A 27563-nucleotide genomic window follows, 5' to 3' on the forward strand; every position below is an offset into this window, starting at 1 on the left:
GGGTGGAGACCAGGAGAAGCTCCCTGAGGCTCCAGGCCCAGCTAGATGCACAAGCAGGAGACACTGCCGTACTTCTCAAAGTGGTTGCTGTGTAGTGCTATGATTGCCGTACTTCACAAAGTGGTTGCTGTGTAGTGCTGTGACTACCTTACTTAACGAAGTGGGTGCTGTGTAGTGCTATGACTGCCTTACTTAACGAAGTGGGTGCTGTGTAGTGCTATGGCACCTACTGTGGCATGTGCTCCAAGCCCTTAGCCACAAAATACATTTAATATAGCATCTTTATTAACAACTCTCTTTAAGCTTTTTGAGATGCAATTTTGGTTATGATGCCCTGGCTAGTCTGGTACTTGCTCTGTAGTTCAGACTGGCCTCTTGAACTTGGGGGCAGTCCTTCTGCCTGAGTTTCCCAAGTGCTGGGAGTACAATTGTACACTGCCATGGCTGATCGAGCATAGATCACACACTGTATAAGATGCTTTAAGAGCTGGAGAGATGATGGCTCAGCGGTTAAGAGCACTGACTGCTCTTCCAGAGGTCCTGAGTTCAATTCCCAGCACCCACATGGCAGCTAACAACTGTCTGTAACTCCAAGATCTGACACCCTCACACAGACATACATACAGACAAAACACTAATGCATATAAAAGAATAATAAATTAAAAAAATGTTTTAAAAAAATTCCTGTCAAGAGTTGTTTGATTATTGAAGTCAGATCAGCAGCTGAGGTAGTTTCCTTTAAGTTTGACACTCTTGGAATGTGTAATGAATACTTTAGAATTCATGTGCATGCGCACGCACACACACACACACACACACACACACACACACACACACACACACACACACTTTTGATACAGGGTCTTTCTATAATAGCTCATATTATCCTCAAACTCTGTTTTTATCTCTGTATTCAAGTGTGGCACCAAGGCTGAGGCCAACCTGGGCTACAGAGTGAGTTCCAGGAAAAACGCAAAGCTACACACAGAAACCCTGTCTCGAAAAACAACAAAAAAAACCCCAAACAATCAAGTGTGGCAACACTCTTGGCATGCACAATAAAAGACTTACTTATTTTATGATTATGAATGTTTTGCCCACATGTGTGTCTGCTGGATCCTCTAGAACTGGGCTTACAGATGGCTGTGAGCCACCATGTGGGTGCTGGGAAATGAACCCAGGTCCTTCGCAAGAGCAGTAAGTGCTTTCAACCACTGACCATCTCTTTAGCCCCGAATTCATCTTTGGTTAATACAGTCACCATTTCTTTTTGTAGAATTGGATCAAATTTTTGTTTTGTCCATGAAAGAGATTTTCATTCAATATGGACAAATACACAAAAAAACTGGATCACGGACAGGGTTGTAGCTCAGATGGTAGAATGCTTGCGGTGCATGTATGCATGGGACTCTGAGTTCAAAACACATACACGCACACACATACGCACACACACACGCACACACACACGCACACACACACGCACACACACACGCGCACACACACGCACACACACACGCACACACACACGCACACACACGGGCACACACATACGCACGAATAAGCATACAGAACAAAACAAGCCTTCAGGTCAGTGATAATGTACCTCTTATAGTACCTAATTTTGAAAATTAGGAAATATAATTGGTCTAAATACCAGCCTAACAATTTGAAGAGTGCACTAATGCAAACAGTCTACTTTATACCAATGTTCTAAGTAATTGTAGCTTGTAGGGCCACAATTGTAATTATTTTCTTAGGATTCTTTGTTTCTAAGTCTATTTTCAAAACAAGATCGTCTGGGTGTGGTTGAACACTCTGTTAATCCCACACTCGGTAGTAAAGGCATGTAGATCTCCATGAGGCTAACATGGTCTACATTGCAAGCTCCAGGACAGTCAGTGGTACACAGTCTCAAAAGAAAACACAAAGGTACAGTGCTATTTAGAAGTTGATATTGAAAACCTACACTTCTGACCTTGGGTGGAACTTGCTGTGTGTAATCAGTGCGTGCAGCCGGTGGATTCCACATTGTCTTTTCTAGGTCTTTGTGAAATAGTGTGCATCAGACAGGGCTGCATGGCAGCTGACATTGATCGGGGGAACAAGAGTCTTATTCGTTTGCACATTTTCAAACAACTTTTAAAGCTTTTCATGTGCACACATGCTTAACACATGTTTTTAAGCTTTAAATGAAATGCATTACTTATCATTAATCTGAGAAACTAAGAATTCTTGGAGGGTTTTGTATATTAAACACATTGTGAGTACACAAGCATCTGAAGATGAATGCAGGATGTTCGATTCGTTTCTGGGACATTTTTGATTTGCTCCAGTTTTAAGACATTAGAGTCAGAATGCAGCATCTTCACCGAGTGGTCTTGCAGTGTCACCGTGTGCCAGCCCTTCTTTAATGTCTATGCCCTGGAATGTGACCAGAATGTAGAAGAGGGAATTAGAGGAATGAATCCCTGCAGGTCAGCTGTGGAAAGGTGTTCTGAGAGATGGCATGAGTAGAATTGAAATAACTTTTCATTTTGTTGCTTAGCTTTTTAAAATCTGATTGGGATGATAGCTAAAAGGGGTTTTAGAATAAAGCACGGAGTCCGTCCATAGTGTGTTGGCAGGCTTGTTACGGAAAGGAGTGCTCTCTGTGCTTGGCACAGGCCTCAAGTACCTGAACCCATCAGATTCTAGTCCCGTTGTGTGCAGATCACACAGGCTTGCTGCAAGAGCATGCTGTGACTGAGAAGATACAGTGGCCCCACACAGATGCAATTCTCCTGTTTGTAGACACAACTCTGCAGGCTTTGCTTCTTACTTAGGTCATGAGAAGGAAGGTAAAGATGAATTATTTATGTATATGAGTTTTTAATTTGGCTTTTGACAAGTTGTTTTATGTAAGAATCCTGAGTCTCTTGGCATCAATAAGGAAGCCATCTTACTAAGGATGCTGTATAGTCCGTTTTGTTAGGATCAATTGCCAATATCTTTTACTCAGATCCCCCCCCCCCCGCCCCCCCCCCCCTCGTTTCTCTGTAGTTTTGGTGCCTGCCCTGGATCTCTATCTGTATGTAGCCCAGGCTGGCAGAAGATCCGCCTGGCTCTGTCTCCTGAGTGCTGAGATTTTAATGGCATGGGCCACCACCGCCCAGCTTTACTCAGATTTTTAAAATTTTTTAGTCAGGGTGTCTCTATATAACCTGGCTGTCCTGGACTCACTGTGTAGACCAGGCTGGCTTTGAACTCAGAGTTCCACCTGCCTACACATATACATAAATGGTGACTGGCAAGCCATTTGTAACTACAGTCTCTCCTTGGGTACTGCATGCATACAGTGCACAGACATACGTGCAGACCAAACACCCATACACATTAACAAAAAAGAAAAAGAATCGACTATGAACATTAACATGATTGTTTTTGTTTTGTTTTTAGACAGGATCTCACTTGGTGTCACTTGCTGGACTTTGCTTGCCTCTACCTCCTGGGTACTAGGATTAAAATCATGTGCCAATATTCTGGCTTCAAAGATCTGTTTTGTTTGTTTGTTTGTTTTTTTCGAGACAAATTTTCTGTGTGTAGCTCTGTGCTTTTCCTGGAACTCACTCTGTAGCCCAGGCTGGCCTCGAACTCACAGAGATCCGCCTTCTTCTGCCTCCCAGAGTGTTGGGATTAAAGGCGTGTGCCACCACCGCCCAGCCTCAAAGTCCTGTTTTTTATTTTATTGTTTTTTGAGACAGGATTTCTTTAACAGTCCTGGCTGTTCTGGAACTCACTCTGTAGACTAGGATGGCCTCACAGAGATCCACCTGCCTCTGCCTCTTGAGTGCTGGGGTTGAAGGCGTGTGCCACTACCGCCTGCTTGTTTCTTAAAACAACACTAATAGGTGACAGTGTTGTTGGTGAGCTAATTTGCAAGAGCCTGCATCTGCTAAACAAATTAAAATGAGTTAATTTTTGCTTTTGAAAATAGGATTTTTAATCACTTTATCCTTGTGAAAATGGTGGGTTTCCATTTTTAGAAAACGCAGTTGAGCCTCTGGTGGTGGTGCATGCCTTTAATCCCAGCACTCAGGGGCTAGCCTAGATGATAGAGAGTGAGTTCCAGGACAGCCAAGGCTGCACAGAGAGACCCTGTCTCGAGAAGAAGAGCAAGGCAGCTGAAAGTCAGAGGTGCAATTTTGGTATGATCCTGTTGGTGTTGGCGTCAATCCTGAGACGGGTCTGAAGCCTCTTCTTTCCTTTAGTTTGCCGGATTCAGTGTGTGTACTCTGCTCAGCGTGGGAATCAGCCCTGTCTGTTAGACTTTGGCTTCAGACAGTATTCCATGCTAACCAGATCTATTTTGAGTTTGATTGTGTGGTACTCAGACAATGGGTGATGTGATTGTCTTTTCTTACTCTTTGTAATTTATGAAGATTTATAATCATTTTCACATTCTCTACTTCTGTGTGTGAGCATGTATGTGTTTGGTCTTCCCTGGATGTCAATTCTTCTCATTAATTCTGAGTATTTATTTCTAACTCGATTAGAAGATTTTATTATGGATATTAAATGTTTTATATTCTTGAATTTCTTGGCCATCTTAATTCAGTTTTAAAATACTGTTTGAAATTGTCACCTACAGTCTTCGTATTGGTGGGGAACAACAGACCTTAGTTCTGGGGTGGGGCTCAAGTCAACAGGCTTGGTAGCAGGTGCTTTTTCCCATTCCTGCCAGCTCACTGCCACTGGGGCCCCTCCCTCCACTTTGATTTTTGTCTGGCCAGTGAGCCCCAGGTGTCTATTTGTCTGTCTGACCCCCATTGTGTGTATGTGTCTATGTCTGTCTGTCTGTCTCTGTGTGTGTCTGTCCCATTTCTCCCTCTCCCCACATGGGGGAATTACAAATGCACATTACTGCCCCTGGCTTTTATGTGGATTGGGTATTGAATCCAGGCAGGCATTTTACTGGCTGAGCCATCTGCTCAGCACTGATACACTTTAAAAAAAGATTTATTAATTTTTGCTTTATGAGTGTTTTGCTTGCATATGATGTCTGTGCATCATGTGCATGTGGAGGTCAGAAGAGGGTGTCAGATCCCCTGGAACTGGAGTTGTGAGCTGCCATGTGTGTTTTAGGAATTAAACCCAGGTCCTCTGGCAGAGGAGCCAGTGCTCTTAACAACTGAGCCATCTCTCCAGCCCCTGAAACACTACTTTTTAATTGAAATAGTGACTGACATGACAATCTATGAGTTTTCAGAAAGTGAGTTAGTTAAGCATAGCACTGTAGGGACAAAATCTGATGGTATTAATTGCCAATGATAAAATGTGAGCTTTCACCCGAAACCATAATGTTGATGAACTTGACCATGAGTACCTTTCATTACAGAATGACTCTTCTGATTTGTGATATGAATTTAGATTTTAAAAGACTGTATAATGAAATTACACATTTACATTCTATTTGAAAGTAAATATATTTGAAATGTCAGTTTCACCCAGTGCTTGGCACTGCAAAATCATACGTGAAAAACATGCATTTCACCGCAGCATGGAAGGTCCTTGATGGGATTCAGGTCTGATTGTCAACTCCAGGAAACCAGAACATGCCATCTGGAAATGTGCCTCTTGAACAAACATAGCAGAAGCTCTGAAAACAGGTATTACCTTTTTATATGGGAAATCCACACATATGATGTGCAAGTGAGCTGTTGGTGTGTGCACAGTACTCAGCTCTTTCTGCCTTTGAATCACACCAGTCACTGATTTACAGCAAGACTTACTATAGCACCTAATATAATTTATGATTCTATACTTGGTTTTTTGTTGGTCTCTGACAATAGAATTAGCATTCGCTTTCATACTTGTTTTGTTGAGACAAGGTTTGCTGTGTTGCCTAGACTGGACTCAAACTCCCTTGGTAGGCAAGATCACCTTCCAGATTCTCCTGTTTTCAAGTACTGGGGTTACAGTGCATACCTGGCAAGGTGTTTCACTTTAAAAATTTTATTAGCTGGGCGGTGGTGGTGCACGCCTTTAAAATCCCAGCACTTGGGAGGCAGAGCCAGGTGGATCTCTGTGAGTTTGAGGCCAGCCTGGTCTACAGAGCAAGATCCAGGACAGGCACCAAAACTACACAGAGAAACCCTGTCTCGAAAAACAAAAAAAAACCAAAAAAACAAAAAAACGAAGTTTTATTAAAGTTTAGTGTGCATGTGTGGACCATGGGGAGTTGGTTCTTTCCCCCCACCCCCTTTTTTTGTTTCTCACTCAGGGTTTCTTTGTGTAGCCCTGGCTGACCTAGAACTCACTCTGTAGACCAGACTGCCCTGGAACTCATCGAGATCCGCCTGCCTCTGCCTCCTGAGAGCTGGGATCAAAGGCGTGCGCCACCACCGCCTGGTTGGTTCTCTTCTTTCGTGTATGAAATGTAGGCAGTGAGGCTCCCTGCCAGTGATTTCCCTGCATAGCTGTCTCACCACCCTCTGTGTTTTAGTAAACATGATTGTGGAAGGTGTGACTTTCCTGGTGTTCACTGGGGGCTTTTACAGAAGACCGAAGCAGACCTTTTCAGTGAAGTGATGAACTCAGGATTCAGCTCTCAAACTAGATCCTAGCAAAGCCTGGGCATCTCCTTATTGTATTGTGGAAGTTACCTGAAAGGGCCAAATCCTTGGGTTCTATTTGATGCCATCCTGAAGTCATAGTGTTTGCAATGGGATACCTGGGTGAAGAAAAATAGAAAGGAGGAAATTTCACTAACATTCAGCCGCTCTCCTTTCCACAAACACTGTACTTTTGAAGATTAGGAAACTTACCAGAAGCAGAGCTGGGAGGGAGGAAGAGGACTGGAGTTGCAGAAGGACTAGGGTGGTAGTGACAGTATTGAAATAGTCTACCACTGGCCTGGAGCGCATTCTGCTGCCACCTCCCAAGTAGTTGCGTGTGCTGCCAGGCTTAGCTGTTGCTTCAGCCTGCAAAGTCCGGAGTAGGGAGACCAGAGGACTAACCAGAAACAGAGGGTATTGTATAATGTTGCAAGAAAGTATGAAAACAAGCTGGCAAGTTCTTAATTGTAGCACTTGTGGAGCTGAGGCAGGAGGATGATGACTTTGAGGCCAGCCTAGGATGTATATAGGGAGATTTTTGTCTCCGAAAGCCAAAGGTGTGTAAAGTACATCCAGGTAAAGGTTTATGACTTGCTCTGATTGTGTGGGTTGAGAGTAGCTTCAGTAGAGGTGTTGGGTTTGTTTGGAAGAGTAGATGTGCTGAAGGCAGAAGGAATGATTGACAGGACACGCTCCAGAGGCCACCTTTCTCACCCCCATAGCAGTGCTGGGAAGGAGGAAGAAATACTACTTTTTTTTCTTTTTTTTTTTAGAGTAAGAGGTTTAAATGGAGCTGAAGTCAATTATAAAGGCCAGACTTTGATCTGTAGGCTGGTAGGTTCTGATAATTAAATCAGAGGAGTCAAGGTAAATTTTTTTTTTCTTTTAAGATGTGCTGGGTTAAATGCCAGGTGTGATGGCACACACTTTTAATCCCAGCACTAGGGAGGCAGAGAGGCAGGAGGGAGGATCTCCAAGTTCGAGGCCAGCCTGGTCTATGTAGTGAGTTCCACGACAGTCAGAGCTACATAGTGAGACCCTGGCTCGAAACAAACAACAACGGCAGACCGGGTGGATCAAAACAAAAAGCAAACAAGAGTTTAGGTGGGTAGGTTTATTATGGGCTGGTTAACTTAGGTTATGATGGTCATCTGGTTTCCTTGTCTGCTGGGCTGAGCGGTCTAGCACTGGTGATTGCACTCAGCCTTGAGATGTTGTGTACATGCTAGCTTTTGAGCTAGGATGGAGCTGAAGTGAAACATGGATTCTGTTAGGTGTTTGTATGTTGTCCTCTAAACCAAAGGTTACCAGTGACGAAGACAGATTGTTTTTGAGACAGGGTTACTCTGTGTAGTCCTGGCTCTCTTGGACCTTGTTCCGTAGACCAGGCTGGCCTCAAACTCACACAGACACGTCTGCCTCTACCTCCAAGAGTGCTGGGCTTAAAGGTATGTGGCTAGACAAAAACTTTTATTATTATTATTTGGTAGGGGCTTGCTCTACCACTGAGCTAAATCCCCAACCCCGATTAAGTATTTAGATTAGTTGGTGGTGTCAAGCCACTAAATTGAGTAGGTGTATCAATTTGGGACTTGTGTTTTAGGCAAAACCTTTATGTACGAATGTCTCTTGATGTCTTGTAAGTTCTTCCGAAGTGCTCCTCCCCATTAGAATGAGCAGTCCCAGCTTTTGCCTAGTGCTTTAAGCAGTTCTCAGTAAATCAATTAAAAGCCACAGCTGTTGTTTGAACATTTTCTTAAGTTTCTGTGGATCTCAAGAGACACTGCAAAGACTCTCATAATCAGTGTACTCAATCATACCTTGTATAGCCCTGGCATACAAGCCTGATGGAGAAGTTGAGTCACAGCTGAGATCGCCAGGTCTTGGCCCCAGTGTTTAATCATAGCACACCCAAGAATAGACACTTGAGGCTGTTTTAGAGAGCTTTTGCTTTTCTCACCTCAGATTTCCTTACTGTGTTAGCCACTCTGCACATCTCATGTGGAAGTAAGGGTAATACTAGGCCGGAGTATGGTTTATCTGGTGTCTTGGGGAGTAGTGGGTAGGGGTGAGGCATAATAGCTGTGGAGGTAACCCCTTACTCCCAGGCACTTACCTCATGCCCCTAAACTGAAGTGTTTATGATCGTAGTGATGCGCTGAGCAGCTCTGTTGACTGGTTGGAGGTGGTGTGGTTTACGCATACATGCTTTCTTTTGTGATCGTGGGGGATAAAATGGGGTAAAGGGCATAAGAAACATTTGTTGCCTTTTGTTGGTTATAGAGTCAGTCATAGGTCTTCCCTGCAGGATCTCGTGGTGATGCTAGTGGCAAGCTATTTAGCCGCTTCCTCTCTGTAAAACTGATTGTATGCATGGGGGGTTGTCACGAATATATGCGAGAGGTTCAATGCCATCCTGCTCTGTCATCCCTTCCCCGCCTTTCACACAGGAAAATGCTAGCTTAGCTTAGCATTGGGTAACCCACTCTCTCTCATTTTGGCCTAAGGTTTTTCTTAGGCCCCGAAATAACTATATTTTATTAACATTCATGTGCCTGTACGTGCACACATGCCTCAGTGCACAAATGGAGTGCAGAAGACAACGTCAGGATGCTGGGGCAGAGGCAAGAGCCAGTGCCCTCTGAGCCCTCACCCTGTTCCTGTTGGTCAAGGAGTGCTTCTGGGCCCTTGTTCTTCTAGCCAGTTTACAAGCTCTTTCTCTTGTCTGAACCCTGAGATAACAAAAAAGGAAGTTGGTTAATGTTAAGCCATACACCAAAACTGTAATGTTAGCTCTTGTGTTTGGCATACTCCACTGATGTTCATTTCCTGCTGTGTACTTGGTGGATGCATGCGCTGCAGCAGGTGCCAAGTTTGGCTGCGACCTCTAGAAAGGTGGGCTGTGTTTGCATCCGTTTTTGTAGTCTCTTTCAGATTCTTTTTTGTTTTTTTTTTGAAGACAGGGATTCTGTGTGTAACAGTCCTGGCTGTCCTGGAACTCACTCTGTAGAACAGGTTGGCCTCGAACTCATTGAGATCGACCTGCCTCTGCTTCCTAAATGCTGGGATTAAAGGCATGTGTCTTGTTTAGTTTGAATTTTGTCACAAATGATCCTTCTGAGTGACACAGACATATATTGGATTTTGACAGCACGGGAAGGCGTTCTAAGCTGCTTTTCTGCTATCTGTGGCATTTATGAACTCTCCATTATGTGCTATGCACCAGTTTATATTTCTTAGCAAGGTTGGACCTAGTGTGCTGAATACAGATCAAACCTCATCTTCCAGTTGAAGAACTGCTTTTCACTGGCAGTTCTCCATGCAGGTGTGTAGCTTCAGCCCATGGTTAACCCAGGGCAAGAAAACACTACACAGAATCTGGGTTAAATTAAGTGAAAACAAGTATGTTAGTGCTCAGTGTATAGTTTGCTGCTCAATCTAAAAATGCTCTTTGGACGAAGTACGTGAGAAGCATGTCTGTAATGCAGCTAGATTTGCTGTAGTTCCGTCTTTGACAGAACCAGACTTCGCTGTTTCCCACTGGTATGAGTCCATCAACATGATGCTGTAGTCTGAAGTTCCTGATGAAACCATGTGAGGATTCAGAGGTGTGTGACTGTGGGCGTGAGGGCTCGTGCTTGTAGTCTCAGTGTAAGGTAGAGGCAGGAGGACCAGGCGTTCAGGACCAGCAGGACTACTACATAGTGGGTTCCAGGCCAGTCTGTGCCTCAAAACAAACATGACCTACATATTTTAAGTTTGACAGTGTGTGTGTGTCTGTGTGTGTGTGTCTGTGTGGTTTTTTTAAAAATTGGCCTTTCTGGTAGTATTGTGCCACCTAGTGGACGTATGTCCTGCAGACTGGCTGGCTGAAATGCTAGACGCATTTTAACGCTAGAGACTAGTGATTGTCCTGTTCAAGCAAGAGTTTATATTACACATGTAAATGAGACTTAATAGAACCTCACATTAGAAGCTCAAAAAGAAATACCCTGTGTTTAATCTTCTTAGTGCTTGAAACTTAACCAAGATATATTATTTTTCCCACCACTCAGTATGTAAATAATTGTTGCTGTATGGCTTATGGCAACCCTTGTCATGTAAGAGTTTGTCTGGATTTATACCCATGCTTTAAGTAGAATGTATGGGAGTTTTACAGTAATGTTTATATAGCCTAGGCTTATAAATATTAGAGAAATAATCCACTGGACAGAAATACTACCTAGAAAGAGAGCCTGTGGATTGGAGGATGGGTCAGTGGTTAGGAGCATTGACTGCTTGGGCAGAGGCCCCAGGTTGTTCCCACCACACCCATATGGTAGATCATAACTGCCTCTTAGCTCCAGCTCCAGGAGATTGACACCCTCTTTTATCCTCAGTGGGCACTGCATACACATGATACATGTGTATGTACACAGGCAAAGCACTCATACACAGAAAATAAAAATAAATATTTAAAAAAAATTCTGCATAGTCTAGTCTGGGTTCAGCACTTTTTTTTTTTGTTGTTGTTTGGTTGATTTTTTGAGACAGGGTTTCTCTGTGTAGATGTGTCTGTCCTGGAATTCACTCTGTAGACCAGGCTGGCTTTGAGCTCACAGAGACCCACCTGGCTCTGCCTCCTGAGTGCTGGGACTAAAGGCATGTGACACCACCACCCAGTTTGAAGAATTCTTGCCAAAGCACAGGATAAGCTTTTATCTATGTGCTGCTTAGATATAAATAAAATTTAGAATTTTATCAAGATTGGCATCTTGATAGTCTTTTATTAAATACAATTTATTTTGTGATATCTATGTTGACGCAGGGTCTTACTCTGTGGTCCAGACTGACTTCAGGTGTCTTAGTTTAGGTTTCTAAACTACCACACCAGGCTTGCCCAGAACCCTTAATCTTCTTGTCTCAGCTTTCTGAGTGCTGGGGTTATAGGTTTTCACCACCATGCCCAGCATGATTACAATGCAGCTGAGCTCTGAGCTTGTGTGAACACATTCATCCATAACAAGTACACCGGGAAAGGACTTTTGGACCGACCACAGGGTGCAGCCATCCTTTCACATGACACCTTCATAGAAAATGCATGCTTTAGTGCTTATCTTGTTATATCTTCTTTTGTAGTTGCTGGTCTGTGTTCAAGATGAGTGGACTAGGTGAAAGCTCCTTGGATCCGCTTACCACTGAGTCTCGAAAACGCAAATTGCCTTGTGATGCTCCAGGACAGGGGTAGGTGATTTGTCTCCATTTTCCAGATGGAGGAACTGGGATTGATTTTTCTTAAGGCCAGTGGCTAGTCAGAGGTGGCATTGAACAAAGCTGCAGGAATTTCTACAGTGTATGCTTTTGTACTGCCCCTTTTTTGATTTTTCGAGACAGGGTTTCTCTGTAGCTTTGGAGCCTGTCCTGGAACTCTCTGTAGCCCCGGCTGGCCTCGAACTCACAGAGATCCGCCTGCCTCTGCCTCCCGGGTGCTGGGATTAAAAGCATGTGCCATCAATGCCCGGCTTACTGCCACATCTTGATGGTTCTTGGTTGCTGAGTTGAGTTTGTTTCCACGTAGAGCTAATGGTGTTAATGGGAAGATTCTGCTTGAAGTTTTCTCAAGAGGTGTGAGTTGTGGCTTCTCTCCCTCTTTCCAGGCTTGCCTACAGTGCTGAAAAGTGGAGACGGGAGCAGGAGAGCAAGTACATAGAAGAACTGGCTGAGCTGATATCTGCAAATCTTAGCGATATTGACACTTTCAATGTCAAACCAGATAAATGTGCGATTTTAAAGGAAACGGTGAGACAGATACGTCAAATAAAAGAACAAGGTAATACAGAGTCACCCCCCACCCCCATGTTGGATCAGGGCATTGAATAGGGTCTCACTTGTGTTAAGTAAGACTCACCCTAAAGTCCCAGGCGTTGACCAGCTTTGCTTTTTAGGGAACAATTAACAGAGAGCTGGTAGACAGCCAGTGTTCCTCACCATGTCAGATGCTGGTGGGAGGGGAGAGAGCTGGCCTGAAAGACACACACCTTTATCAGAGAGGGAAACCAGGAAGCTTAATGCTTTTATGTTGCGGTATTCTCTTATCAGGCTGTGTGTGTTCAGCATGTATGTGTACATACTACCTATCTGCCAGTGTGTGTGTCTGTGTGTATGTGCGCACGTGTGCTCGCTCATGCGCTGAGGTAGGTGCTGCTCACCACAATGCTTCCTTTTGTGTCTTCAGGAAAAACTATTTCCAGTGATGATGATGTTCAGAAAGCTGATGTGTCTTCTACAGGCCAGGGGGTCATTGATAAAGATTCTTTAGGACCACTTTTACTACAGGTAGGTGTGAAGATTGTAGCTGTCCAAAGCATGTTGTGCTTGGTTGTTTCACCATGTGACAAACATATATGTATATATGTGGTAGATATAGGGGCTGTTGGAGATAAGAAAATAGCTTTGTATTCTTATAGCAGTCACAAAATACCCTTGCTGACACTATATAGTTCTGAAAATACCACACACACACACACACACACACACACACACGTTCCTGAGGAAGTAGCTTACAGGTCACCAGCATCCAGAGGTGCTACTTGGTGTATTTTAGTTCAGACCCTTTTGTGGATTTTCCCGTGATGTTTGCACAGAACACTATAGTTTTACTTTTTCTTTTTCGTGCTTGAGATTGAACCAAGGGCCTCACATGCTAGGTGACCACAGCAGGCAAGCAAGCATGTTACCACCAAGGGACACCCTTAGCCCTCAGCTCTGTTTTCTTCAAGAATTTTATTCATGGTGCTGGGGAGGGAGCCCAGGGCCTCATGCATGCTAGGCAAGTGCTGTATGATGGAGCTGCACCCAGCTTGTGAGGCAATTTCAAACATTAAACATGTGCATGTTTTTAAAGTAATTGCCTTGAGAAGAGCTGATTAACCATGGCGCAGTGCTACTTCAGGCCGGCGAGCGCTTCAGCAAGTTTACTTGACAACTGGTCTTTCAGTGAGTCATTTCAACTACTTCTGTGTTCATTCATTTTAGGAACAGTATGGTAATTCCTTTAGTTTAACTGGGGAGCACTAAGGGTCTCAAAACCCCTAGACTTTTTTTTTTTTTTTTTTGACAGGGTATAATGTTAACACAGGCTGTCTTTGAATTTGCTATGATAGCCTAGGGTGACCTCAACTCCTTCCTGTACCTTCTTCCTTTACTTCCTGAATGTTGGGGTTAAAGGTATGCTCTGTCATGCCCTGCTTCCCCACCTTTTGTTCCCCCCAAGACAGGGTTTCTCTGTGTAGTTTTGGTGCTTGTCCTAGATCTTGCTCTGTAGACTAGGCTGGCCTTGAACTCAGATATCAGCCTGGCTCTGCCTCCCGAATGCTGGGATCAAAGGCATGCGCCACCACCGCCTGGCTTCTCTCTCTCTCTCTCTCTCTCTCTCTCTCTCTCTCTCTCTCTCTCTCTCTCTCTCTCTCTCTCTTACAATTCTTTTTAAACTTTGAAATAATCATGCTAATGTTAATAGAAGCGATAGTTTGTAGTTCACTCTAATTATTAGGCTAGCATCGTTTTTTCCCCCTTCAAGTTCTATTTACAAAGAAGATCGTAGTCTGCTAAGGCTGCAGTGACAGGATAATCCAGAGCGTCTCTCAGACAACAGGAGCTTATTTCTTCAGTTTTGAAGACTGGAGTCCAAGATCAGGGTGTTGGCAGGGTTGGCTTCTCCTGAGTCCTCCTTGGCTTGTTACCATGCCTTAAAATGGCCTTTTCTCTGAGTATGCATCCCCGGTGTCTTGTTATCTGTCTTGAGAAGACACTGGTTAGGTTGAGTTGGGTCCTCTTTAATACTTACTGACTCTTTAAAGACTCTGTTTGCAAGTGTAACCCTGACCCTTGCAAAAAGAGGGGAAGGGGTTTAATGCTTTGGGGGCACAGGGATACAGTTTTCATAGTAGTCTGTATTTACACATCTCACTGCAGGCACTGGATGGTTTTCTGTTTGTGGTGAATCGAGATGGCAACATTGTATTTGTGTCAGAAAATGTCACACAGTATCTGCAGTACAAGCAGGAAGACCTGGTTAACACAAGTGTCTACAGCATCTTACATGAGCAGGACCGGAAGGACTTCCTTAAACACTTGCCCAAATCCACAGGTGGGCTCTTTGTTTTGTATTTTGTTTGAGAGAGAGACAGGGTCTTACTGTGTGGTCCAGGTTAGCCTTGAACTCATGATCCTCCTGTTTTCCTCCCATCTGCTGGATTATAGATGTGTGCTGCCATATCTGGCTACAGGTATTGCATAGAAATATGTTTTCTAAATACGTTTAATTTTTTCTTACTTATTTCTTAAGAAATTGAATGTGCTTTTTTAGGAAGCTAGGAGCTGAGACTTAACAAGTGATTGCCAGCAGTATTTTCAGTGTGGCCTCAGCAGACTCAGTTTTTCCTGGGGCCCAAATGTCCATTGGGGCTTCTGGTGAGGCTGAGCTTACTCAGATATCTTTATTGTCGCTCTGAAATGTCAGTATGTAGGTGACACCACTTGGGAGTTTGTGTGGTGATAAAACATAGCTGGATTTTGTTCCTCTGTTGTCTACATAGGGTCTCATGTGTTAGCCATGCTGCTCTCCAGTCCTCTTGTTTCAGCCTTCTTAGAAGCTGGGGTAGCTGCATGCCCTACACACTCAGTTTATAGCTTGGATCCTTGGTTTTTGTTTTTGTTTTGTTTTTTGTTTTTTCCTTTTCTATTTATTTACTTATTTTATATTTTATTTTGGTTTTTCGAGACAGGGTTTCTCTATGTAACAATCCTGGCTCCGAGATCCACCTGCCTCTGCCTCCTAAGTACTGGGATTAAAGGAGTGTGCCACCACCACCAAGTCTTAAAGATTAAAAAACAAAACAACAACAACAAAAACCAAAAAACTTAATGTGTATGTGTCTATGTGAATGTATGCCATGTGTGACTGCAGTGTGGTTGGAGGCCAATAGAGGGCATTATCATCTGGAACTGGAGTTAATGGTGTTTGGGAGCTGCCTGATATGGGTGCTGGGAACCAGACTCTGGTCCTCAGGAAGAGCAACAACTATTCTTAACCAGTGAGCCATCCCTCTAGTACCTGGCTTGAATTTTTAAAAATTTTGTGTGTCTGATGAGTGTTTTGACTGTGCATATATGTGCATCATATGCATAGAAGAGGGCATCAGATCCCTTGCATTTGGAGTTATGGGTGACTGTGTGCTACCATGTAGTGCTGGAAACTAAACCCAGGTCCTCTGCAAAGAACAACAGATGCTCTTAACTGCTAAGCCATCTCTCCAGCCTCAACCCTAGCTTGGATTCTTGATAATTTTTGACTGAGTTTTACCTGGCTTGTAAGAAATAACTTCAATTTGTTTTCAAATTTTAATTTTTTTCCCCCAAAAGTTAATGGAGTTTCTTGGACTAATGAGACCCAGAGACAAAAAAGCCATACATTTAATTGTCGTATGTTGATGAAAACACATGATATTTTGGAAGACATGAATGCCAGTCCTGAAACTCGCCAGAGATATGAGACAATGCAGTGCTTCGCCCTGTCCCAGCCTCGAGCTATGCTGGAAGAAGGGGAAGGTAGGCGTTAGAGACCGCTGTGTCCATCCCAACTCTTACTGACGTTGTGTCCTTGCTCACCTGTTGAATGTGTGTAACCGTGAGTGTAATTCGACCCTTTGCTCCTTGTAGACTTGCAGTGCTGTATGATCTGTGTGGCACGCCGAGTGACTACAGGGGAAAGGGCATTCCCATCGAGTCCTGAGAGCTTTATTACCAGGCATGACCTTTCAGGTAAACCAGCCCTGTGTGCCTTCCCTTGGAAACTGTTCTGAAACTTGGTTCCTATTCCTGTAGGTTCTGTGTGTGCCTGAGTGCGTGCACCTCTTCTACCACATGCTCCAAGCATGAAACAGGGCATCAGTAAGCACTTTCCCTGCCAAGGGTCAGCTTTCACCTGAGCCTGCGCTTATTATATGAACATAAAAGAATTCCACTAAAAACCTTGGCAATTGAATATAGTTGGTACTTAAATTTCCCCAAAATAAAAGATAAACAAATGTAAAGGCACTGGCCTCTTCTTCAAATAGCACCTGCCCCCTCCCTCTCTTCTCCCCTCATTTGTTTGTTTTTGTTTTTCCAGACAGGGTTTCTCTATGTAGCCCTGACTGTCCTGGAACTCTGTAGACCAGGCTGGTCTTGAACTCAGAGATCTGCCTGCCTCTGCCTCCCTAGTGCTGGGACTAAAGGTGTGTGTCACCACTGCCAGGCCAGATAGCACTTTCCAAAAACATTGATTTATGGAACTAGAGAGATGGCTCGGGGGTTCAGAGGGCTTCCTGCTTTTCCAAAGGACTCAGGTTCAGTTCCCAGCACCCATGCAGGGCAGATTACAACCACCTGTAACTCCAGCTCCAGGGAATCCAGTGCCCTTTTCTGGTCTCTGGGCATTTGCACAAACATGGCATACATTCACACACATACGTACACATAGAAAATGAAAAAAATTAAAAATATGAAAGAAAGATTCATCCATCCATTCACATACGATACAGCGTGTGTGCACATGCCCTGTAGTGTAGCTGGGAGGTCAGGGAACAATGTAGAGGAAGTATTTTGTGCTCTCCACCGTGTAGGTCCTGGATATCAGCCTCATCGTCAGGATTAGTGGCAATGTGCCTTTACATGTTGAACCATCTATCTCTCCAGCCCCCAAAATAGCATTTTGTGTGAGAATTTAGTATTTCTTTTCTGTAACTGCAAACCCATTTGCTGTAATGATACAAGTTTTATGTATCATTTATGTTTGTTATTATTTTTCATGCCATTATGTTTTGCCTAAATGCATGTCTGTGCACTATCGTGTGCCTGCCTCTGAGGCCAGAAGATGGCATTGGATCTCAGAACTGGGGTTATAATGGTTGTGAGCTGCCATGTAGGTGTTGGAACCCAGACTGTGTTCCTCGAGGGCAGTCAGTACTTTTCACCTCTGAGCCATCTCTCCATCCTGGAGAGTAATTCTTGTCATAAACAGAAGGTTTGGTTTTCTTCTACTTTTTAAAAAAAGGCAGGACCTCCGAATGGAACCCTTGTTGACCTGGAACTCCTATTTAGAACTCCTATCTCAGCCTCCTGAGTGCTGGGATCCCAGCTTTGATCTGTTCATTTTTGACCACAGGAACCCTGAATTAAAGACCTTCGTTATTTGCTCCTTGCTGTCCACCTCAATTATAAAGTGTTGGATCTGCTGTGAATAGAGTTACAGAGGGCTGTGAACTGCCATGTATGTGGGTGCTGGGAGTTGAACCTGGGTGCTCTTCAAGAGCAGCCAGTGCTCTTAGCAACTTTCCCGACACCACCCCGCCCCCTACCCCCCTGTTTTTTTTTTTGGGGGGGGGGGTTCAAGACAGGGTTTCTCTGTGTAGTTTTGGTGCTCGTCCTGGATCTCTCTCTGTAGACTAGGCTGGCCTTGAACTCACAGAGATCCAGCTGGCTCTGCCTGGGATTAAAGGCGTGTGCCACCACCGCCCAGCCACACCCCCCTGTTTTTAAAAACTCATTGAACCTAATTTGTCTAGGCCAGCTGACCAGCCTCCGAGCTTTCTTTCTCTGCCTGCTCAGTTCTGAGATTACAAGTTTGCAACACTCCACGTAGCTTCTTTTTGGGGTGCTGAGAATTGAACGTGGGTCTTCATGGCACTTTAGCTGAGCTGTATATCTCCACACCCCAGTGACATACATTTTTATTTGTTATTTGGTCTTTCAGAATCAGTCCCTTCTTGAGTGCTTACTCTCACTTTCTCTGTCTTTGATTGAGTGGTATTGTTTTCTCCTAAATAACACTAAGTATAGCTAAATAAAGTTTCTCTAAGCACTTTGGTGACTCACAGTTAAACTCATTTCACCCAAGACTTTCCTGACTGCAAAGGCAACTCCTGTTCATTATAAAATTGCATCAAGAACAGTGGCATGCTTCTTACTGTTTCCCCTAGAACCAGATGGAGTACACCGTTCTGTTCCATAGCGGGACATACAGACTGCGATCAGCTTCCTGCTGTGCTTTAAGGATGGAAGGCAGAGTTGAGATTCAGCTGCTTTGTCTCAAGTGCTAGTCAGAGCTAAGCAGCAGTAGGTACTTGTGTGCAGGTTGAAATCTGTTGGTTTTATCTTTAACAGGAAAGGTTGTCAATATAGATACAAACTCACTTAGATCTTCCATGAGGCCTGGCTTTGAAGATACCATCCGAAGATGTATCCAGAAATTCTTCAGTATGAATGATGGGCAGTCATGGTCCCAGAAGCGTCACTATCAAGAAGGTAAAGGCATTTGGAGTTGATCTTGGTGCTGGTGTTTGATGATGCTGTAAAGCACTCACTGTGTGGACAGCACTTGTCCTGATATCTAGTGGTTGTGGGAGAGGGAATGATTTTTGAGCATAGCTGATTTATACTATATATACAAGCATGTCCACATGGCTTATAAAACTTGGTAATTGAAGCACAATTCTCTCCTGTTTCTGTATGCATTGGTCTAGTCTCACATACTAGTAACAATATGCTTTTCCCCAATAGCTTATATTCATGGCCATGCAGAGACCCCAGTGTATCGCTTCTCATTGGCGGATGGAACTATTGTGAGCGCACAGACGAAAAGTAAACTCTTGCGAAATTCTGTAACGAATGATCGTCATGGCTTCGTCTCGACCCACTTTCTTCAGAGGTGATGACACTAAGTGCACCCACGTCCTCAGGATGCTTTGCTGTTGATATGCAAAGGGAGAAAAGTCAGGAAAGTTGTTGGATTTGGTGAAGTTTATTTAGATTCTCAGATGTTTTCTTTAAGGTTGTATTTTTTTTTTAATCTGAAGTTAACATTTTCCACTAAATAATTGCCTCCTGGGTAAGGTCAGGGTGTGGGTTGTGGGGCATAGGGTGAAGGTTGTGATATGTTTGGATAATAGTGGATACCTTGTTAGCTCTTATTTCTAGTGAGGTATTTATAAAATAAAGGGTAATAGTTATTGCTGTTATTAATGGTAAGTTAACTGCATAGAAAGGAAGAAATCCTTTGATTGTAAGGGCAGCTGTAGTGAGGCCTCAGAGGCTGCAGATACCATGGCTGTTAGAGCCACCCCGTGTCATTCACCCATTTAAACTGTTAGGGTTAGCGATGGTAGGTCAGCTGGTAAAATGCTTGCCTTGCATCAAGCCCCAGGTTCGATTCCTAGCATGGTGTGAACTGGGTATGGTGATGGACTCCTGGGATTCCCAGCACTTGGGGGTGGAGGCGGGAAGAGAAGTTTAAGGAAAGCTTTGGCTTCAGAGTGAAATCAAAGCTACCCTAGGCTGCATGAGACCCACTTCAAAACAAACAAAACAACAATAAGAAGAAACCCAAACAACCCCCAGACTCAGGCCTGGTGGTATATACTTGTAATCCTAGCTTCATGGGAGGCTGAGGGAGGCAACAGGATCTTAAGTTCTGACTGAGTTAGTGAATGTTTTCAAGGCCAACCTGGGTAACTTAGTGAGATCCTGTCTCAAAATAATAAGTGGATTTTGGAAAAAAAACAAAAAACAACAACAACAACAAAAAAACCAGGGCAAGTAGGGGCTAGAGAGATGGCTCAGTTATTAAAACCACTTATTCTTACAGAGGATCAGATTCTTAGCACCCATATGGTGGCTCACAACTATCTGTAACTCTAGTTCCGGGGGACTGATGCCTTGTGACCTCCACAAGCCCTAGGCATGCATATGGTGAAATTGCACATATGCACACAAAATACCAGTACACATAAAATTAAATAAACCTAAAAACCATGGCGATGAATTGGTACTGGAGTGACACCTAGTGTGTGCTCCTGGGCAGTTCTCTCCCTCTAGCTTCCTTCCCTTGTACCTTTCCTTTTTTTCATTGCTGCAGGTTTTCAAGTCAAAAACTATGTGTTTCTTTGCAGAGAACAGAATGGGTATAGACCGAACCCAAATTCTGTAGGACAAGGCACCCGACCTCCTGCAGCAGGGTGTGGCGTGAGCATGTCTCCCAATCAGAGTGTCCAGACACTGGGCAGCAGGACCTATGGTGTGGCAGACCCCAGCAACTCGGGGCAGTTGGGTGGAGCTAGGTATGGGCCTTCCAGTAGCCTGGCCTCGCTGACCGCAGGACCAAGCCTGCAGTCACCGTCTTCCTACCAGAATAGCAGCTATGGGCTCAACATGAGCAGCCCCCCGCAAGGCAGTCCTGGTCTTGGCCCCAGCCAACAAAACATCATGATTTCTCCTCGTAATCGCGGGAGCCCAAAGATGGCCTCACACCAGTTCTCTCCCGTTGCAGGTATCCACAGCAGCATTTTCTTTTGCTTGGGGTTTCTTCCCATACCACTGTTGTTCTTTGTACTAGGATCTTTGAAGTTGTTTCTTAGCATGTCTGACTATCTCTCTCCTGGTCTTTCTCCACATGCAGGTGTGCACTCTCCCATGGGATCTGCTGGCACTGCAGGGAGTCACAGCTTTTCTAGCAGCTCCCTCAGTGCCTTGCAAGCCATCAGCGAGGGGGTGGGCACTTCTCTCTTATCCACTCTGTCTTCACCAGGCCCCAAACTGGATAACTCTCCCAACATGACTGTCAATCAGCCAAGTAAAGTGAGCAGGCAGGACTCTAAGAGCCCCCTAGGCTTGTACTGTGAACAGAATGCAGTGGAGAGTTCAGTGTGTCAGACAAACAGCAGAGAGCACCCCGGTGACAAGGAGGGCAAGGAGAGCAGTGGGGAGGGGCCCGAGACTCAGAGGGGTCCCCTGGAAAGCAAAGGCCACAAGAAACTGCTGCAGCTGCTCACGTGCTCCTCTGATGACCGAGGCCGTTCCTCCTTGACCAACTCCCCCCTGGATTCCAGTTGCAAAGACTCTTCCATTAGTGTCACCAGCCCCTCTGGAGTGTCCTCCTCTTCATCAGGAGCAGTGTCCTCCACCTCCAACGTGCATGGGTCTCTGCTGCAAGAGAAGCACCGGATTTTGCACAAGCTGCTGCAGAACGGCAACTCACCAGCGGAAGTCGCCAAGATCACGGCAGAAGCCACTGGGAAAGACACTAGCACTTCTGCTTCCTGTGGAGAAGGGAGTGTCAGGCAGGAGCAGCTGAGTCCCAAGAAGAAGGAGAACAATGCCCTTCTCAGATACCTGCTGGACAGGGACGACCCTAGCGATGCTCTTGCCAAAGAGCTGCAGCCCCAAGCAGATGGCAGCGGTGGCGGCGGCGACAGTAGGCTGAGTCAGTGCAGCAGCCCCACCAATCCCAGCTCCAGCCAAGACAAAGACTCCAAAGTTAAGACGGAGACGAGGGAGGAGGTGAGGGCTCTGCTCAGCTCTGTGTCTTGTTTCTTTTCCGTGTCATAAACAGAATGTGGCAACACCATCTACTGTTAGTTTTAAGTTTAAGGACAACCTTAAGCTTACATTTATTATAGGTTGTCAGGTAGCATTTATTATATAACTTTCATTTATTATAGGGAGGGTGTGAGTGTGAGAGAGAGAGGATGCGTGTGAGAGGAGGAGGGGAGAGTGAAAGGGAGGGTGTGAGTATCTGTGAGGGAGAGGGTTTGAGTGTCTGTGGTTATGAGACTGTGAGTCTGTGAGCCTGAGTGCAAGAGTCTGTGAGTGTGGCTGAGCGAATGTGTGTGAGTGTGCGCGCGTACGTGTGCATGGGGGTTGGTGTAGCATGCACAGCATGCTTGTGGCAGTCAGAGGAGTCTTTAGAAGGAATCTGTTCTTTCTCTTCCAGTGTGGTCCTGGAGATTGAACTCAGGTTGTCAGGTGTGCAGACCAGCTCCTTCACCTGCTGAGCCATCTTCCTGGTCATATAAATAAGTCTGGAGAAGCCAGTTTTTTGTGGAAGTGGTTGTGTTAGAGCGGGAAGCTGGGGTTGTTAAGGACACAGTGAACATTATTAGGAAAGTTGGATTTAGCATCATAGTTTTCCCCCCTTGAATCAGTTTGTGCATGTGAACACATTGTATGTGAGCCTCTTGTGACTTTGAGAAAGTCCCTTCTAGGGAGAATGGAAAAGACTAGAGTTTCATAGGGCACGGCCTCCCTGCTTCACATCTGTGTGCCTGGGAATGCCTTGTGAAATACCACTTACCAGTACATTTTACAAAGTTATGTGGAGATGTAGGTTTCTGGCAGCTCTCGACCCTTCCTCAGTGACCTGTGGTAGCAAAACAGTGTCAGAGCAAAAAGTGCTGTATTGGTGAGCAGCACCCAGTGATTTATTGTAGTGGCTAAACTGTGCAGTGGAGATAGATAGAGATGGGCGAGGCCATAGGAAAGCAGCCTTTGATATGAGCAGTGGTAGTCAGCTATCCACTGTGAGTAGTTGTTTGTTTTGAGAGAGGGAGAGAGAGAGGGTCTCTCGTCATTGCCTGTCCTGGCTGTTACCCCGGAACCCTTCTCTTTTTCAGCAGAAGCTTTTTCAGGAGAAGCTGTTGTTAATGGATGTGATTTTTGAAGTATTATCTCAGGCTCAGAGTGAGGCAATTTATGCTATAGGTTTGTTTTTTAGGACTTCTAAGATCAGATTCTGGGGATCTATAGCACCCTGTACATATCCTGGAACTGGAGTGCTGGGATTAAAAGTGTGAACCACATGCCCGATGTCACTGCCGTGTTTCACTGGGTTCCTGTTTGTGGGTGTTTCTTTTGTGATGCTTCAATAGCTGCATCTGGTATTCCATGCAGGGTAACTTGAAAAGGTTCATTTTCAGGTATCTGGAGACCTGGATAATCTAGATGCTATTCTTGGTGATTTGACTAGTTCTGAGTTCTACAACAATCCTGTATCTACAAATGGCAGTCATCCAGGGACCAAACAGCAGATGTTTGCAGGACCAAGTTCTCTGGGTAAGGAAGAACCAGTTTTTCTTTTTGAGGGGTGAGGTTGGTTGGAGGGGTTGTGACATGTTCTTTCTGAGAAACCTAGGCTGGCCAAGGATTTATGCTCTTGATGCAGCCATGTCCCTGAATACCCTGCTAGCTTTTGTCTAGAAATTTCTCAGCACAGTTGCATGTTCTTACACCAAGACCAGGAGTCACCAGCGCTTGGAGCTTCAGAACACAACCTCTGCCTTTCTGGGTTCTTATACTCACTGCTATTGTTTTTATTAGTTATGTTCCTGCCCCCTCTTCCTTTTTAAAAATTACATCTAATTTCATTTTGTGTGTCTGTGCGTGCATACATGTGTACGTGCTCATACTACAGCATATATGTGGTCAAAGAAAGGTCAGGTTGTGGAAGCTGATTTTCCCCTTCCACTGTGTGGGTCCTGGGGGGTGGGGTGGAACCTAGCATTAGGCTTGTCAGCAGGTGTCTTGGCTGCTAACTGTCTCACTGGTCCCCCCCTTCATCTTTCCACTTCTAATCAATGTACCAGTGGCCATGATACTTATTAGAGAATCCATATTTGGGTCCCGGGGCAGATAATGTTCTTATACGTAGAGAATTGGGTTAAAAGATTAAAACTGGATTAAATAAATACTTGTAATTTTGGTGCTTACAGAATCTTGTTATTTAACCATGAGAGAGCTTGGTCTCTGTCTCTCTCTCTCTCTGTCTCTGTCTCTCTCTCTCTCTGTGTCTCTCTCTCTCTCTGTCTCTCTGTCTCTCTCTCTGTCTGTCTCTCTCTCTGTCTCTGTCTCTGTCTCTCTCTCTCTGGTCTTTACAGGAATTGTCCCCTATTGTATGTTTCCTGCCTCTTTTGTTAAGGGTGTGTTGCATTAGCTAAAAAGGAATCATAATAGCCATCTCATGGTAGTTCTTTCCACCTCCTTTTCCTCCCTCCCCTGTCTTTGTTTGTTCCTGTCTTTTTCCTCCCCCTCTTCCTGTCTTTGAGAAAGGGTATCTGTGTGTAGCCCCGACCTTGAAATCACAGAGATCCATGTTCTCTGCTGCTCGAATGCTGGGGCCAAAGGCATGGCTACCACAACTAGAAGTTGCCTCCCTACCCACACCCACACTCCCCCTCCCTCCCCCACAGAGTACTGTGTCCTAAACTGAAATAGATAAAATAGATAATCAGGCAGTCAAAGAGGTTGAAAAAAGAAAAAGGTTGGGAGGCAAATTTCCATTTATTTCCTATTTGATTGGAAGGCAGAGTAACTTTTGTTTATTGTAAAACTGTGAGTAGAGAATATACATCGTAAATACACATGTGGAACAATCTCTAGGAATTAAAAACATGGATGCACGTTTCTCTCTCCATCTTCTTCCTTGCTTTGTGTTACTGGGGATCTACACACAGGGCTTTGTGGACGCTAAACATGGGCCACTGAACCCCACTCCTCAGCTTGTGACTTGGCACTCCAACAGGAACATCGTGCATGACCATATTAGGCTACAGCTGAGTGCTGGCACGTCAGCCAACATGCAGATTGTTGTTTGTACTTTATTTGGAATTCTTTATTTGGAATTCGGGCTTTTTTTTTTTTTTATTTCTTTTCTTTTTGACATAACTTATTTTGTAAAAGATGGTAGTGTTTGTTTTTATGAGAAAGACTTTTGTGTGTGGGGCTTAGTGGTGTTTGTTTCTTGCACTTGATTATTTAAATATTGAGTCAGCAAGGGATATTAATGTGGTAAGCGTCTTTGTTCTCAACAGGTTTGCGAAGTCCACAGCCTTTGCAGCCCGCTCGTCCTCCATATAACCGAGCCATGTCTCTAGATAGTCCTGTTTCTGTTGGCTCAGGTCCTCCAGTGAAGAATGGCAGTGCTTTCCCTGTGTTAGCAAAACAGCCCACGCTGGCTGGGAATCCAAGAATGATGGATAGCCAGGAGAATTACGGTGCCAGTATAGGTAGGTTATTTCTAAGTGTAGCCATTTCCTTGAAGTACCTTTAAAATACAGAAAACATTTAAACATTGAAATCAAGTAATATTCTTAAAATATTATTACTAATATGATGTTCCTTTCATGGGTGTCTTTCCTTTGTCTTGATTATTTAAACTCTTAAATATTCCATTGATTCAGGACTTCCCAAACCTGTAATGAATGTACAGGAGTAGTGGCGTCTAGACACTGTCTTTGTGGTTGGCCAGCCCTGCTCTAAGGAGGACAGACAGTGCTCCATCCCAGCCACTGTTAGACATAATGGCTCTCCCTGTATGTACATGAAGGGTAAGACCTGATAAGTTCTACCTCTTTTAGGAGGACCAAACAGAAGTGTTGCTGTGAATCAGACTTCTTCCTCAGGAGAGTGGGGCTTAGTTAACTCAAAGGCCAACAGAATGGAACCCATGGGATCGAGTCCCTTGGGAAGAGCAGGAGACTACAGTGCCACTTTGCCAAGACCTGCCATGGGGGGCTCAGTGCCCACCTTGCCTCTTCGTTCTAATAGAATACCAGGTGCAAGACCAACGTTGCAGCAGCAGCAGCAGCAGCAGCAACAGCAGCAGCAGATGCTTCAAATGAGTAAGCTGTCCATTTCAGTAAATGAAAATTGCATGTTTTATGGTAATTTTTGCTATTGGCTACTTTGAAAATTCATGCTCTGGTTTTGATCCTCCAGGAAGTGGTGAGATTCCTATGGGAATGGGAGTCAACCCCTATGGCCCAGCAGCACCATCGAATCAACCAGGCTCCTGGCCAGAGGGCATGCTGTCTATGGAACAAGGTCCTCATGGGACTCAAAATAGGTAGGGCTTTATTTTATGATGTGGGAAATGTTTGCATTGGATTTAAGAATCTGAGCAGGAACAATTCTGAAAGAGTATGTTGGAAATGTTATAGTTGATTGTTTGCCATCTGCTGAGGCAGCAAGCAGAGTCATCTGGGAGGGAAGGAGTAGACAGAACTATAGTTCAGCCTTCAAGCCTTCCAAAGGGCCTTTCTGTGTGGTGATGCCTTTTGTAACAATAATATCCCAAGGAGAGGTATACATTAGCAGCAGTTGGTAAAGACATGTGGTGTTCTTCTGTGTCTCAGTTTTTCTGAAAATTAATTTAAAAATGTATATGGGTGTTTTGCCTTCATGTGTGTCTATGCATCCTGTGTGTGAAGTGCACATGGAGGCCAGAAGAGGGCATCATCCTCTGCAACTGGAGTTACACATTGTTGTGAGCATCCATTTGAGTGCTGGGAACTGAACCCATAACTGCTGAGCCATCTCTCCAGGTTTTTTTTTTTTGTTTTGTCTTTTGTTTTTTGTTTTTGTTTTGGTTTTTTGAGACTGGACTGACATACACAATTTTCTTAAGATGTGGGCAAGGGATGTTGCTTTAGTGGTAGTTAATAAAACAGAATGAACTCACAATCTTATCTTTCCTTAAAAAAAATTAAAAGAAGGTACAATAGTTCACTCCTATCCCTACCACTAAAATGTTTTTTTGAAAATTATGCATTGTTTAAAGCTTAATTTTCACTGTGTGTGATGGCTCACTCCTATAATCCCAGCACTCAGGGCAGGCAGAGGCATGCGGATTTCTGTGAGTCAGAGGCCAGCCTGGTCTATGGAGCGAGATCCAGGACAACCAAGGCTGTTAATACAGAGAAATCCTGCCTTGGATTTCCTCCATCCTCCCCACCCATTTTATAGTGGTTACTTACTATTTATTTGTTTGTTTATTTTTTTTTTTTTTTTTTCGAGACAGGGTTTCTCCGTGTAGTTTTGGTGCCTGTCCTGGATCTCTCTCTGTAGACCAGGCTGGCCTCAAACTCAGAGATTCACCTGGCTCTGCCTCCAGAGTGCTGGGATTAAAGGCATGTGCCACTACCACCCAGTTTATAGTGGTTATTTTTACTTTGCTATTAATGTGAGCATTGTATAAGTCTCTGCATTTAGCACTAAACAAGAGAGATTGATGGATGTGAGTTTGAGGCTAGACTAAGGAATTTAGCAAAATGTAAGCCTAAACAAAAACAACAGTAACAAAAGAGCACTGTTAAAACTTTTCTTTTGCTTTTTTTTTTGTGA

The 27563-nt window shown here is 44.3% G+C and overlaps 1 protein-coding gene across 7 annotated transcripts in view; it reads left to right on the plus strand.

The window, feature by feature from the left end:
* Ncoa3 (nuclear receptor coactivator 3) overlaps positions 1–27563 on the plus strand; it is a 102368-nt gene that overhangs the window by 57143 nt on the left and 17662 nt on the right. For 5 of the 7 annotated variants that reach the window (XM_052723366.1, XM_052723365.1, XM_052723367.1 and 2 more), the window contains 14 exons: positions 11712–11816; positions 12230–12402; positions 12808–12908; positions 14547–14721; positions 15996–16181; positions 16293–16394; positions 18777–18917; positions 19173–19320; positions 20561–20937; positions 21067–21947; positions 23363–23498; positions 25253–25447; positions 25799–26062; positions 26160–26286. In XM_052723366.1, the coding sequence (XP_052579326.1) occupies positions 11731–11816; positions 12230–12402; positions 12808–12908; positions 14547–14721; positions 15996–16181; positions 16293–16394; positions 18777–18917; positions 19173–19320; positions 20561–20937; positions 21067–21947; positions 23363–23498; positions 25253–25447; positions 25799–26062; positions 26160–26286 (3092 nt within the window). In that variant the 5' untranslated portion in view covers positions 11712–11730. Of the gene's footprint in view, positions 1–11711; positions 11817–12229; positions 12403–12807; positions 12909–13476; positions 13569–14546; positions 14722–15995; positions 16182–16292; positions 16395–18776; positions 18918–19172; positions 19321–20560; positions 20938–21066; positions 21948–23362; positions 23499–25252; positions 25448–25798; positions 26063–26159; positions 26287–27563 lie in introns of those variants that run through there. The other 2 variants (XM_052723370.1, XM_052723371.1) reach the window with 2 other exon arrangements.

This window comes from Peromyscus californicus, unplaced genomic scaffold (assembly GCF_007827085.1).
Source record: "Peromyscus californicus insignis strain IS unplaced genomic scaffold, ASM782708v3 Scaffold_7__1_contigs__length_154581171, whole genome shotgun sequence".
In the NCBI taxonomy this organism is placed as follows: domain Eukaryota; kingdom Metazoa; phylum Chordata; class Mammalia; order Rodentia; family Cricetidae; genus Peromyscus; species Peromyscus californicus.